General features: G+C 38.3%; 1 protein-coding gene across 7 annotated transcripts in view; it reads left to right on the forward strand.

Moving 5' to 3' along the window:
- The first annotated feature begins 2102 nt into the window (after positions 1-2102).
- TASOR2 (transcription activation suppressor family member 2) overlaps positions 2103-14611 on the forward strand; it is a 75151-nt gene continuing 62642 nt past the window's right edge. For 6 of the 7 annotated variants that reach the window (XM_082387124.1, XM_082387129.1, XM_082387122.1 and 3 more), the window contains exon 1: positions 2103-6757. Coding sequence is in view for 1 of the 7 variants with exons in the window: in XM_082387125.1 (XP_082243251.1) it covers positions 6697-6757 (61 nt within the window). In the remaining 6 variants the exon portion in view is untranslated. Of the gene's footprint in view, positions 6758-8737; positions 8866-14611 lie in introns of all 7 variants that reach the window. The other variant, XM_082387123.1, reaches the window with a different exon arrangement.

Below are 14611 nucleotides of genomic sequence, written 5' to 3' on the forward strand. Positions count from 1 at the left end.
CTTCTTTTCCGATTTGGATTCCTTTTATTTCTTTTTCTTCTCTGATTGCTGTGGCTAAAAGTTCCAAAACTATGTTGAATAATAGTGGTGAGACTGGGCAACCTTGTCTTGTTCTTGATCTTAGTGGAAATGGTTTCAGTTTTTCACCACTGAGAACGATGTTGGCTCTGGGTTTGTCATATATGGCCTCTATTATGTTGAGGTAAGTTCTCTCTCTGCCTACTTTCTGAAGGGTTTTTATCATAACTAGGTGTTGAATTTTGTCAAAAGCCCTCTCTGCATCTATTGAGATGATCATATGGTTTTTCTCTTTCAATTTATTAATATGGTGTATCACATTGATTGATTTGTGTATATTGAAGAATCCTTGCATTCCTGGGATAAACCCCACTTGATCATGGTGTATGATCCTTTTAATGTGCTGTTGGATTCTGTTTGCTAGTATTTTGTTGAGGATTTTTGCATCTATGTTCATCAGTGATATTGGCCTGTAGTTTCCTTTATTTGTGACTTCGTTGTCTGGTTTTGGTATCAGGATGATGGTGGCATCATAGAATGAGTTTGGGAGTGTTCCTCCCTCTGCAATATTTTGGAAGAGTTTGAGAAAGATAGGTGTTAGCTCTTCTCTAAATGTTTGATAGAATTCGCCTTTGAAGCCATCTGGTCCTGGGCTTTTGTTTGTTGGAAGATTTTTAATCACAGTTTCAATCTCACTGCTTGTGATTGGTCTGTTCATATTTTCTATTTCTTCCTGGTTCAGTCTCGGAAGGTTGTGCATTTCTACGAAATTGTCCATTTCTTCCAGGTTGTCCTTTTTTTTTTTTTTTTTTTGATTATCTAGTTTCTAATTTATTCAGTTCAATTCATAATGGGTATTTTTGAGTTCCTACTGCAAAGCACAAAATTGAAACATACAAAACATAAGATGGAGTTTCTGTTTTGAAAAAGCATACGGTCTTCTGGAGATCCAGTCAATGAAAACTTTTTTTTTTTTTTTTAAACATCTTTATTGAAGTACAATTGCCTTACAATGGTGTGTTAGCCTCTGCTCTACAACAAAGTGAATCAGCCATACACATACAATATGTTCCCATATCTCTTCCCTCTTGCATCTCCCTCCCTCCCACCCTCCCCATCCCACCCCTCTAGGTGGTCACAAAGCACCGAGCTGATCTCCCTGTGCTATGTGGCTGCTTCCCACTAGCTATCTATTTTACATTTGGTAGTGTATATATGTCCATGACACTCTCTTACCCTGTCACATCTCACCCCACCCCCTCCCCATATCCTCAAGTCCATTCTCTAGTAGGTCTGTGTCTTTATTCCCGTCTTGCCACTAGGTTCTTCATGGCTTTTTTTTTTTTCCCTTAGATTCCGTATATATGTGTTAGCATACTGTATTTGTTTTTCTCTTTCTGACTTACTTCACTCTGTATGACAGACTCTAACTCCATCCACCTCATTACAAATACCTCCATTTCATTTCTTTTTATGGCTGAGTAATAATCCATTGTATATATGTGCCACATCTTCTTTATCCATTCATCTGTCGATGGACATTTAGGTTGCTTCCATGTCCTGGCTACTGTAAATAGAGCTGCAATGAACATTTTGGTACATGACTCTTTTTGAACTATGGTTTTCTCAGGGTATATGCCCAGTAGTGGGATTGCTGGGTCGTATGGTAGTTCTATTTGTAGTTTTTTAAGGAACCTCCATACTGTTCTCCATAGTGGCTGTATCAATTTACATTCCCACCAACAGTGCAAGAGTGTTCCCTTTCCTCCACACCCTCTCCAGCATTTATTGTTTCTAGATTTTTTGATGATGGCCATTCTGATCGGTGTGAGATGATATCTCATTGTAATTTTGATTTGCATTTCTCTAATGATTAATGATGTTGAGCATCCTTTCATGTGTTTGTTGGCAATCTGTATATCTTCTTTGGAGAAATGTCTATTTAGGTCTTCTGTACATTTTTGGATTGGGTTGTTTGTTTTTCTGATATTGAGCTGCATGAGCTGCTTGTAAATTGTGGAGATTAATCCTTTGTCAGTTGGTTCATTTGCAAATATTTTCTCCCATTCTGAGGGTTGTCTATATTCAAGCTTGCTAATTCTTTCTTCTTTCAGTTCTAATCACTGTTGAGTCCCTCTAGGTGTTTTTGTTTCAATTATTTTACTTTTCAACTCCACATTTTCCATTTGGCTCTTTTTTGTAATTTCTCTCTTTTTTTTATTTAGGATTGGTTTTATAATTTCGCTTTATTGATATTCTTCATTTGATGTGATATTGTCAACATATCTTTCCTTACTTCTTTTACCACACTTTCCTTTAGTCTGTTGAACATGTTTATAATGGCTACTTTGAAGTCTTTCTCTCTTAAATACAATATTAGTCACTCTCACAAGAGTTTCTGTTGCTTGCTTTTTTCATTGCATGGTCATACTTTTCTGTTTTCTTTTCATGACTCATAATTTTTGGTTGGAAGCAGAATATTTATGTAATAAATTGCCACAACTCTGTGTGCTGGTCTCCCCTCACCCCTTGGGGCCTTGTTACTGTTATTTGCTTATTTATTTGCTCAGTGACTCACTGGATTATTTTGGTGGTATCTATTTCCTCAAACACACAGTGTTAAGCTTCTGCTGTTTCTCCTTGGGGCTTTTGGAGAAAGCCTACAGTCACCCTGCTGTTACAGTGGTATTGGTAGAGCTCTATTCCTCTAAAATAGATATTCTTAATAACTCTATATCTATTAATGAAATAAAATTTGTACTTAAAAAAACTCCCTATAAAGAAAATACAGGTCCCTAACGACTTCACTGATTAATTCTATTAAACATTTTTGGAAGAAATAATACAAATTTTAATCAGAGTATTTTGGAAATTAAAAGATGAGGGAATACTTACCAACTCATTCTGTGAGGCTAGAGTTACCCTGATACCAAAACTAAGATACTACAAGAAAAGTAAACTGTGGACCAATATCTCTCATGAACATACATGCCAAAATCCTTAACAAAATATAGCAATTCATGTCCAGTAATACAGAGAAAGGATAATGCATCCTAAGTAAATTTGGTTCATCCCAGGAATTCAAGGTTGGGTTAACATTTGAAAATAATGTAATTCATCATACTAGTAGATTTTTTAAAAAGAAAACAACTATATAATCCTCTCAGTAGATGCAGAAAAAATTCAACATTCATTTATGATAAAAGCTCTCAAAAACTAGGAATAAAAGGGCAAATCCTCAACCTAAAAAAGGACAGAAAACACCAAAGGTAACATTATACTTACTGGTGAAATACTGAATGCTTTCCCCATAGATCAATAATAAGATGCTTGCTCTCACCTCTTATATTCAATATTGCATTTGAGGACTTAAACGATGCAATAGGGAAAAAAATACAGATTGGAAACAAAGAAAAGTATTTTTATTTGCAGTCAACATGTTTGTCTTAGAAAATCTTAAGGAATACATACACACACACATACACACACACAAATAGCTATTAGATCTAATTAGTGAGTTTAGCAAGTTGCAGGATATAAGGTTGCTATGGGAAAATCATTTGTATTTCTATATACTAGCAACAAGCCATTATAAATTAAAATTTCAAAATACCATAAAACTATGAAGAGATAAATATAACAAAATGTGCACAAGACCTGTACACTGAAAAATATAGATGTTGCTTAGAGAAAATATGAGAGACCTAAATAAATAGAGATATCATGTTCATGAATTCAAAGGTAGAATATTAAGACGTTAATTCTCTCCAAATTGATCTATGTATTAAACACAATCCCAGGCAATATCCTAGCAGCTGTGGGTTGTTTGTTTGTTTGTTTTTGATTTGTTTGTTTGTGTGTGTGTGTGTGTTTTGAGGTAGAAAATAAGCTGATTCTAAAATTTATACAGAAATTCAAATGACTTAGAATAGCCAAAACTATTCAAATACTGGAAAAAGAACAAAGTTGGAGTCAATGAAAATTCAAACCATATGACACCCTTCAGAGTAGCTAAAGTTAAAAAATATTGACCAAGATGTAGAGAAACTAGAATTCTCATACATTTCTTGTGGAAATATAACTTTGTAAAACCAATTTGCAAGAAGTTTGACTTTATCTATTAAAGCTGAACATATGCCTTCTTTATTGCCACAATAATGCTGTATAATAGACCACCCCAAGCTCAGTGACTTAAGACAACAGCATTAGTTCTCATACTCACCAATCTTTGGGATGTCTAAGTTTATGCTAACCTAAGATTGGTTTGGCCTGCAGGTTGGATTCACATCTGCTCCACATGTGCTTATTCTGAGGGCCCAGACTGAAGGGGCAACAGCTACATGAGACTGTGGTCTCCTCGTGTGCATCACCTGCACTCAGGAGCCAAATCAAACTATGCAAGCACACAAGACTCCTGCATATATCATGTCTGCGAATATTCTATCAACTAAAAGAATTCATATAACCAAGGACAATATCAATGGGGTAGAAAAGCAAACCTGACCAACAGTAGAAGAGGGAAGGGAATAAATATTTGCTGAAGCAAAAATCCAAATCATCATGTCCAGCACGTCCAGCATGTAATACACCCAACATAAATGATGCCCAAGTGTACAGAGACGTGAATAAGAAAGTTCAAGCAGTATTATTCATAATAGCCAAGAACTGGAAACAATGCAAATGTCTATCAACAGTAAAATGTATAAAGAAAATGTGCTACACCCATCCCTATATATATAGCAATGAAAATGAAAGAACTGCATACACAAAAACATGAGTCTCACAAACAATGTTACTCCAAAGAAACCAGGCACAAACCCATTCAGTTTATATAAAGTTCAAACCACAAGCAAAACTAAATGATAAAGTTTAGGGATGCATATTTAGGCAGCGAACCTACTAAGAAAGGAAAGGAAGAGATTACCATGCAAGTTAGATTCGTTGTTAGGTTTGATGGTAGGTAAGGGGAGTGGGTATTGATCCATAGGTGGCACAAGAAGGAACTTCCGGGTTTTTGGCAATGTTTTATTTCTTGACCAGGGTGGTGGTTTCATGAATATTTGCTTTGTGATAAACCAGGGAGTTGTACATACTGGTTTTATGTACTTTGAAAACATCGGCTGTACTTCAGCCTCTGCTTCTACAGCCAACCTTCCTCAGTTCTTGAACACAATTTCATGTCTAGGGCTTTTGTACTTGCTTTGTCTTCTGCTTGGAAAGTTCTTCCTCCTCATCTTCCAAGAACTAATTTGGTCTGTTTTTATCACTGAGGTTTGACCTCAAATGTCCCTTATTCAGTGAGACGTTGTAGCTCTGCCTCTTCTGCTCCGGCGTCCAGCTTCCAACCCCATCCTCAGCATTTCTGGCTTGTTTTCACTGCAGTATTATTAAGTTCTGTTCTGGTGGTGGTGGTGGTGTTGTTACTGTTTGTCATCCACCTCTAGAATAAGCTCCACTCTGTGCAGGGTCCTTATCTGGCTTATTCATGACTGTAATCTTAGTGCCTAATTCAGCACCTGGCCACAGTAAACAATAAAAGATGCTAATGAATGAGTAAATTATTCTATTCCCATAGTGTGGCCCAGTGTCTGGCTCACGGTTAAGTGCATCACCTAGTATCTCTGATTGGTAGAAGTAATGCTATTTGTGGTAACAGCATTGCTATAGTAATGCTATTCCCTTAACTCTGCATGGAATAGAAACTTCTAGCGGTGTTTTCCTAGGGAACCACCATATAAACAAATGTTACATGGATCAACGTTTATTAAATTACTACAAAGCCGTGATTTCGTAAACGTCGCTTTTGGGCAAGACAAGACAAGCGTCCCTGCGGCAGCTATAGCAGGAGACTCAAGGAGGTAAATACTACCAACGGTGAAGTGAACGAAGCCCCATAGCACATTCAAGGCCGTCATGGCCGCGCCCCTTGCGCGCCTTCCGCTTCCGGTGACGCGTCAGCCCCGCGAGACGCCCCGCTCCGCCCGCCGGGCAACCGCGCCCGCCAGAATCCTTCGTCCAATTCCGGGCCGCGCTGCGGCCTCGCGCCTGCGCAGAGGAGAGAGGCGAGCGCCGCGTGGACGACGGCCGCAGCTCGCGCCTGCGCGTCGGCTTCTCCCCAGCGATTGGCTCCTGCCTCCTAGGGACGCCACAGTTCAGTTTTCACTTTCTCTCCCCCCCCCCCCATCTTCGCTTCCTGTGGGCGTGGGGTTTTACTTCCGGGTTCCAGCGTCAGTCAGTGAGAACGTCGACTTGTTACCTCAGGTGGCCAGGCGTCTCAGGGTCCGTGCTTTCCTATGACCCTCTGGGGCAGGGACGGCGTTTGGCTGACGAGCGCGGCGAGGCCTGCAGGCTCCGAGCCTGGACGCCGGGCCCGCGTCACTCCCGTCGGCACCTCGGAGCCGCCCCGCGACGCCCGGGCGGCGTTCTTGGCACAAGGGCGGAGAGGAAGGACTGTTTGCGACGTGGAGGGTCCCGCGCGCCGCTGAGGAGCCTGTGCGAACGCGGGCCCTGTGGAACCAGGAGGAGGGGAGTCCACTGCAAGGGGCGGCCCGACGGCTCCCCGGCCCGGGGAGTTGGCCCGGGCGCGGCTGGTTCGCGGCGTCCGACGGGATCTGTCACGCTCGGCCTCGAGGGCCTGAGGGGAGGAAGCGCGTGTGGAGGCGCGGACAGCATCTTAGCATGGGGAGGAAACTGAACGCTCATCATCGGTCCGCGGCGGCGGTGGCGGCGCAGAGGACAGGTGAGACTGCCCCTCGTGGACGCCCACCCGGGGGGACGCGAGAGGAACCCGTCCTCCGGGGCCGAGTGCTCGGCATGGCCGCTCGGGCTGTGAGGGGTTCGTTGTTGTTGTTGTTGTTTTTTTAATGAAAAATTCAGTTCCAGTCGACTTTGCATGCTTCTCATGGATGCTGAGTTGACTCACGCGTTCTTGCTTGTTAGCGCTGCTCTGGGTGGGAGGGGCGGGGGGGGGAGTGGTTTTCAGAATCGCTTTTGCTTTGCTGCTTCGGCTCTGACTCCACCTGTGGCCGCTCTCAGCTGCTAACACACCGATCTTCACCTGTTTCTAGTCAGTCAGAGTCTTCCAGGTGTGTAAGGCGTCAGAATTCCTGTTTCCCCTGTCGGAGGCAGAAAGTGTAGGGCGGCTCAGCACTTCCTTTGAGTTACCTGTGAGAGGACCGCTGCATCCTCGTGGACGTTGTAAGAAGTAGCCAGCTGAAGCTTTGCTCCTTGGATTGGGACTGGCAGTGAAGTACTTTTCTAAGGATTCTTGGTGAAGTCCGCACCTCCGCTTTCCTTCTGCAGAGACTTCATTGGCCGTGTGTGACCTTTTCTTTTTTAACGTAGGCATAGAAGGAAGAGGTCTTTCCCCAGGGAGGGTCATTTAGCTGAAAACTGAAGTAGCGCGTCATCGTAGGTTGGTCCATGCAACCCAGCAGTTTGTCTGAAGGTGGCACCAAGCAGCATTTGTGGGAGAACGTGGCACATTAACCTCAAAATTGGGGGGAAGATCCTTTGAAAATCCTCAAGTTTCTCTTAATCACCACTTGTCTATTTGAAATCCATATATTTAAATACACCTCTTTTACCCTTTATTCTCCCTGTAAGGTAAAATTAGAACAGTAAGGTTTTTGAAAATATATTCCGGACGTTAAGTGCTGTGCAAGCATACGGTGTTATTGCAGTAACGTTGGTGATCCAAGGGCCCACGGTGTTCCCCTGCAAAAGCATTAGAAGGGGAAAGGGGTTTGGGTATATTTAATATTATAGGCTCTGAGATTGGTAGTAAGCCTACTCGGGAGGTTTATAACAAAGCTGCTATTCCTTAATAGTGTAAAAATACTTTTCTGTTGAAAAACTGCCTTCTAGAACCGGATAGCTCTATACAGTATGCTCAGTACATCAGTGAATAACTCAGACTGGAGAAAAATTAAAAGTGACACAGTGTTCACAACTATTTTAAGGAAGTCAAAGAACAGTGTTTGAAATTTTGTGTTTTCAGGACATTTCTCCAAGTGTAACCAGTTCTTTTTTAAAAAGAGCTGTATCAGGAGCATCTCCTGTAATCCAGACATAGTTGCTTAAATGAATTAAAATCTGCAAAGTGTCTAAAAACTTAACTGAGACGTAGTGTTTGTTAAATAAATGCAGTGTGATATATCTATTTAGTATAATTAAATAGATATGGCATCCATTTGTCAAATGAGTCTTTCATTCCTCTACTGATGGACGTTTAAGTTATTTTCAAGTTTTCCCTTATAACTAAAATGCTACAGCGATTTTTTTGCCATTATAAGCAGTGTTTCATGTGCTCATCATAGTATTTCTATGAATCATAGACTTGATTGCTTCTGAGAATGATGGATAATAATGCTATTAAATTACCCTCAAATGATTGTACCCTTTTATATTCACTTTCTCAAAAGATGTGTTTTATCTCCCCACTAGCCAGCACCGGATGGTAATATTTTACTAATTTTCTAATAGTTGAAATAACATCTCATTTAAATGTTTATCTTCCTTGAGTAGTAAGAAAATTAAGCATTTTTGGCCAGGTCATATACTTTGCTGATTTTTTTTTTTAATTGAGTTCTGAATTTTCTTCTTTTCTTTGGCCCATTTATCTATTACCACACTGTTTCAATTATTGTAGCTTTATGATATAGTTTGGTACTTTCTTTTGAAAAAAGCTTTGGGCTCTTCTTTTGCATTTGTCTTCCAGATGAAATTTAAAATCATCTTTTCAAGTTCTATAGAAAATCTTGTTGGAATATTGTTTGTGATTGCATTGAATTTATAGATTAATTTGAGAAGAGACATTCTTTTGAGTTTTTCCTTCTAGGAGGATAGGTATGTCTCCTTGTTTCTTCTGTTAAAATTTTCGTTGTGAAATATGCCATTTGTTTGTACTGATTTAAAAAAAAAAACTATCTGTGTACTCTGCTTAATAGACCATCACAAGTACCTTAGAAGCCTTTGGTGTGTGCCTTTCTCCAGAAACAAAGGATTCTCTGCCCCCATCACCATGGTCGTCCTGAATTTTGTGTTAATTATTCCTTTGGTTTTCTTCACAGTTTTATCAACCATATATGTATCCTTAACCAACATATTGTTTGCTTTCACCTGTTTTTGAACTTTAAGTAGAATCATATTGCGTATTCTGTGAATTACTTTCGTTAAACGTTATGTTTCTGAGATCCATCCCTGTTGAAGCATGTACCTATAGCTCAATTCAGAAACTTCAGGACTCCTTCACAGTTCTAGGAAGTATTGAGGACCACAAAGATCCTTTGCTTATGTGGATTATATCACATTAGATATTAAAACCAACCAATTTTAAACATAGATATTGGTATATTTACATATACCATTAAGCTTATAGAGGTGTATACCTCTAAAAAATACTACTACTAATAATAGTAAACCTACTATGTCTTAAACAACATTTTTAATGAAAAATAACTATGTTCCAAAACCCAAAATAAGTTAGTGGCAAGAGTGGCATTGTTTTACGTTTTTGCAAATATCTTTAATGACTAGAGTCCCATGTTTGCTTCTGCATTCAGTTAGTTGCAATATACTGTTTTGGTTGACGTATATGAAAAAATCCGGCCTCACTGAGCTGTATGTTTAGAAGAGGGAGGAATATTTTAGTATTCTTTTAAATAGTTATATTTTTCTTTAATACTCATCAAAACTTAATAGTTTCTTAAAGGTTAGCTGCAATGTAGAGTTTGAAATCAATGAACTTCTCAACCTATGCGACATTAAAACCTATTGGTCTAGCTTGCATTTTTTTTTTTACATCTTTATTGGAGTATAATTGCTTTACAATGGTGTGTTAGTTTCTGCTTTATAACAAAGTGAACCAGTTATACATATATGTATATGTATATCCCCATATCTCATGTATATGTATATGTATATCCCCATGTCTCCTCCCTCTTGCATCTCCTTCCCACCCTCCCTATCCCACCCCTCTAGGTGGTCACAAAGCACCGAGCTGATCTCCCTGTGCTATGCGGCTGCTTCCCACTACCTATCTGTGTTACATTTGGTAGTATATATAAGTCCATGCCACTCTCTCACTTCATCCCAGCTTACCCTTCCCGCTCCCCGTGTCCTCAAGTCCATTCTCTACGCCTGCGTCTTTATTCCTGTCTTGCCCCTAGGTTCTTCAGAACATTTTTTTTTTAAGATTCCATATATATGTGTTAGCGTACAGTATTTGTTTTTCTCTTTCTGACTTCACTCTGTATGACAGACTCTAGGTCCATCCACCTCACTACAAATAACTCAATTTCGTTTCTTTTTATGGCTGAGTAATATTCCATTGTATATCTGTGCCACATCTTCTTTATCCATTCATCTGTCCATGGACACTTAGGTTGCTTCCATGTCCTGGCTATTGTAAACAGAGCTGCAGTGAACATTGTGGTACATGACTCTTTTTGAATTATGGTTTTCTCAGGGTATATGCCCAGTAGTGGGATTGCCAGGTCATATGGTAGTTCTATTTTTAGTTTTTTAAGAAACCTCCATACTGTTATCCATAGTGACTGTATCAATTTACATTCCCACCAACAGTGCAAGAGGGTTCCCTTTTCTCCACACCCTCTCCAGCATTTATTGTTTGTAGATTCTTTGATGATGGCCATTCTGACTGGTGTGAGGTGATACTTCATTGTAGTTTTGATTTGTATTTCTCTAATGATTAGTGATGTTGAGCATCCTTTCATGTGTTTGTTGGCAATCTGTATATCTTCTTTGGAGAAATGTCTATTTAGGTCTTCTGCCCACTTTTGGATTGGGTTGTTTGTTTTTTTGATATTGAGCTGCATGAGCTGCTTGTAAATTTTGGAGGTTAATCCTTTGTCAGTTGCTTCATTTGCAAATATTTTCTCCCATTCTGAGGGTTGTCTTTTCATCTTGTTTATGTTTTCCTTTGCTGTGTAAAAGCTTTTAAGTTTCATCAGGTCCCATTTGTTTATTTTTGTTTTTATTTCCATTACTTTAGGAGGTGGGTCAAAAAGGATCTTGCTGTGATTTATCTCATAGAGTGTTCTGCCTATGTTTTCCTCTAAGAGTTTTATAGTGTCTGGCCTTACATTTAGGTCTTTAATCCATTTTGAGTTTATTTTTGTGTTTGGTGTTAGGGAGTGTTCAAATTTCTTTCTTTTACATGTAGCTGTCCAGTTTTCCCAGCACCACTTATTGAAGAGGCTGTCTTTTCTCCATTGTATATTCTTGCCTCCTTTATCAAAAATAAGGTGACCATAGGTGCGTGGGTTTATCTCTGGGCTTTCTATCCTGTTCCATTGATCTATATTTCTGTTTTAGTGCCAGTACCATACTGTCTTGATTACTGTAGCTTTGTAGTATAGTCTGAAGTCAGAGAGCCTGATTCCTCCAGCTCCGTTTTTCTTTCTCAAGATTGCTTTGGCTATTCAGGGTCTTTTGTGTTTCCATACAAATTGTGAAATTTTTTGTTCTAGTTCTGTGAAGAATGCCATTGGTAGTTTGATAAGGATTGCATTGAATCTGTAGATTGCTTTGGGTAGTATAGTCATTTTCACAATGTTGATTCTTCCAATCCAAGAATATGGTATATCTCTCCATCTGTTGGTATCATCTTTAATTTCTTTCATCAGTGTCTTATAGTTTTCTGCATACAGATCTTTTTTCTCCTTAGGTAGGTTTATTCCTAGGTATTTTTCTTTTTGTTGCAGTGGTAAATGGGAGTGTTTCCTTAATTGCTCTTTTACATTTTGTATCATTAGTGTATAGGAATGCAAGAGATTTCTGTGGATAAATTTTGTATCCTGCTACTTTACCAAATTCATTGATTAGCTCTAGTAGTTTTCTGGTAGAGTATTTAGGATTTTCTTTGTATAGTATCATGTCATCAGCAGACAGTGACAGCTTTACTTCTACTTTTCCGATTTGGATTCCTTTTATTTCTTTTTCTTCTCTGATTGCTGTGGCTAAAACTCCCAAAACTGTGTTGAATAATAGTGGTGAGAGTCGACAGCCTTGTCTTGTTCCTGATCTTAGAGGAAATGGTTTCAGTTTTTCACCATTGAGAACGATGCTGTCTGTGGGTTTGTCATATATGGCCTTTATTATGTTGAGGTAAGTTCTCTTTGTGCCTACTTTCTGAAGGGTTTTTTATCATAAATGGGTGTTGAATTTTGTCAGAAGCTTTTTCTGTATCTATTGAGATGATCATATGGTTTTTCTCCTTCAATTTGTTAATATGGTGTATCACATTGATTGATTTTTGTATATTGAAGAATCCTTGCATTCCTGGGATAAACCCCACTTGATCATGGTGTATGATCCTTTTAATGTGCTGTTGGATTTTGTTTGCTAGTATTTTGTTGAGGATTTTTGCATCTATGCTCATCAGTGATATTGGCCTGTAGTTTTCTTTCTTTGTGACATCTTTGTCTGGTAGCTTGCACTTTAAAGGGATCTTTCACCCATGCATTGGTCATGAGGAAGATACTAGTTCACTGAATTATGTAGATTTCCCAAATGATGACACATTTCAATATATAATACCAAAAAATCACTTTCATTATCACCACCACTTTGGGAACCACTCCTGTGATTCGTTCGTTTTTGTTGAAGTATAATAATCTACTCTAAGAATATATTATACGTTTATCCATTTTATTCTTTATGAACATATTGGTTATTTCCAACATTGGGCTATTATAATTAGTGGAGCCATGAATGTTCTCCGTCATCTCCAAGTGCATATACACAATACTGTTGCTCGGGCATATTTGTAGTGGAAGTGCTAGATCCATTGGGAGGATATTTGCATGTTCAATTTCATTAGATAATATCTAACTTTTCCCAGATGGTGATTCTGATTTATACTACACCAGTTGTGAATGAAACCTCCCTTTGCTCTCCATTCTCTCTACATATGGCATTGTCCAACTTTTTAAAATTTTTGCTGGTCTGGTAGAAGTGAAATGATATATTACTGTGGTTTTAAACTGCATTTCTCTGATTACTTAAAAGAAACTCAGGGTCTGTTTTCTACAGGCTGCTTGTTTTTTCTTACTAATATCTACAAGTTAAAATGAAATATGTTATATATACAAGTTGATGAACACTTCCTGTTGCTAAAAAAGTTACTAGGATCATTTATTTAAACAATTTAAAAACATGTAAAGGTGTACATTGAAGAAAGTCTTTCCCTGTACCTGTCCAGCTCATTCCCCCAGTGTATTTTTTTATATTCCTCCTTCTTACTCTAATTTCTGCTATGCTCCATTATTTTCCTCCACTTTTCAGTATATTCTGGAAGTCTTCACAAATCAGTATAGAGGAAGCGTACTCATTCTATAGTGTAGGAAAAGCAGTTTTCTATTGTGTGGCTGTACCAGTTTTACCTAATCTGTAGTAGATAGAGTATTTGATATTTTTCTAATCTTTTGCTGTTAAAAAAAAAAAAAACAGTGGTGCATGGAGTTAACTTTGTAGAGTTGTCATTTTGTATGTGAGATTTCTATACAATTAATTTCCAAAACTGTGATTGTTGGGTCAAAATATAAATGCTTTTGAAATTTTGATGAATATTGCCAAACTGCTTTTCCTTGGATTTTGCACTCTTACCTACAGTATACCTAAGTGACTATTTTTTCTAAAATCTCCCCTCGCGGAATATGCTAATAAACTTATAGGTTTTGATAGTGTGATCAGTGAAAAGTGGTATCAGTTTATTTGAATTTACATTTTCTTGTGAGTGAGTTTGAGCATCTGTATATATACTTAAAGGTCTTTCCCCCCCCCCTTTTCTTTTGTACTAACTGTTCATATCCTTTGTCCATTTTTCTGTTTTTTATTGGGTTGTTGAAATTTGGGACTTCTTTACATACTCTAGGTACTAATCTTTTGATAGTTAAGTAGGTTGCAAATTCCTTTTCTCTTTATGGTGTTAGTAATTCTTTATTTTAAACATTTTTACTTCATGTCTGTATATTTAGAATTGTTACTTGTGGGTAGTTTGGAGTATAGCTGTAATTTTAACTTTATTCACATATGGATAACCAGTTGTGGTGGAAATTACCACTGAATCCACTTGGGTTTGAAGTTTTGGCGGTGGCAGATTCTTGACTAGTGATTTAATTTTTTTAATGGTTGCAGGATTACTTAGATTCTTAAAGAAAATTATGTCAGTTTTGGTAAATTAGATTTTTTCTAGGACTCTCTCCATTTTGTCTAAATTTGTAATATTTATTGGTACAGAGTTGTTAAAAGTGCCCTCTTCCTATTTTTAATGTCTGAAGAATGTGTAATTATGTCTCCTTTTTTCATTTCTGATACTGCATATTTCTGTTCCCAACTCCCCTCCTCCTTTTCTATTAATTCATCTTGCCTGTAGTTTATCAGCTATATTAGTTTTTCAGTGAATCCTTTTTTGGCTTTGTGATTATCTCTATCATGTATTTGTTTTTCTTCTCTTTTTTATTTTTTTAATTCTTTTTTTATTAATTTATTTGTTTATATTTTATTTTCAGCTGCGTTGGGTCTTTGTGGCTGTGTGTGGGCTGTCTCTAGTTGCGGCGAGCGGGGACTA

This window comes from Balaenoptera borealis (assembly GCF_965194805.1).
Source record: "Balaenoptera borealis genome assembly, chromosome: 3".
Lineage (NCBI taxonomy): Eukaryota > Metazoa > Chordata > Mammalia > Artiodactyla > Balaenopteridae > Balaenoptera > Balaenoptera borealis.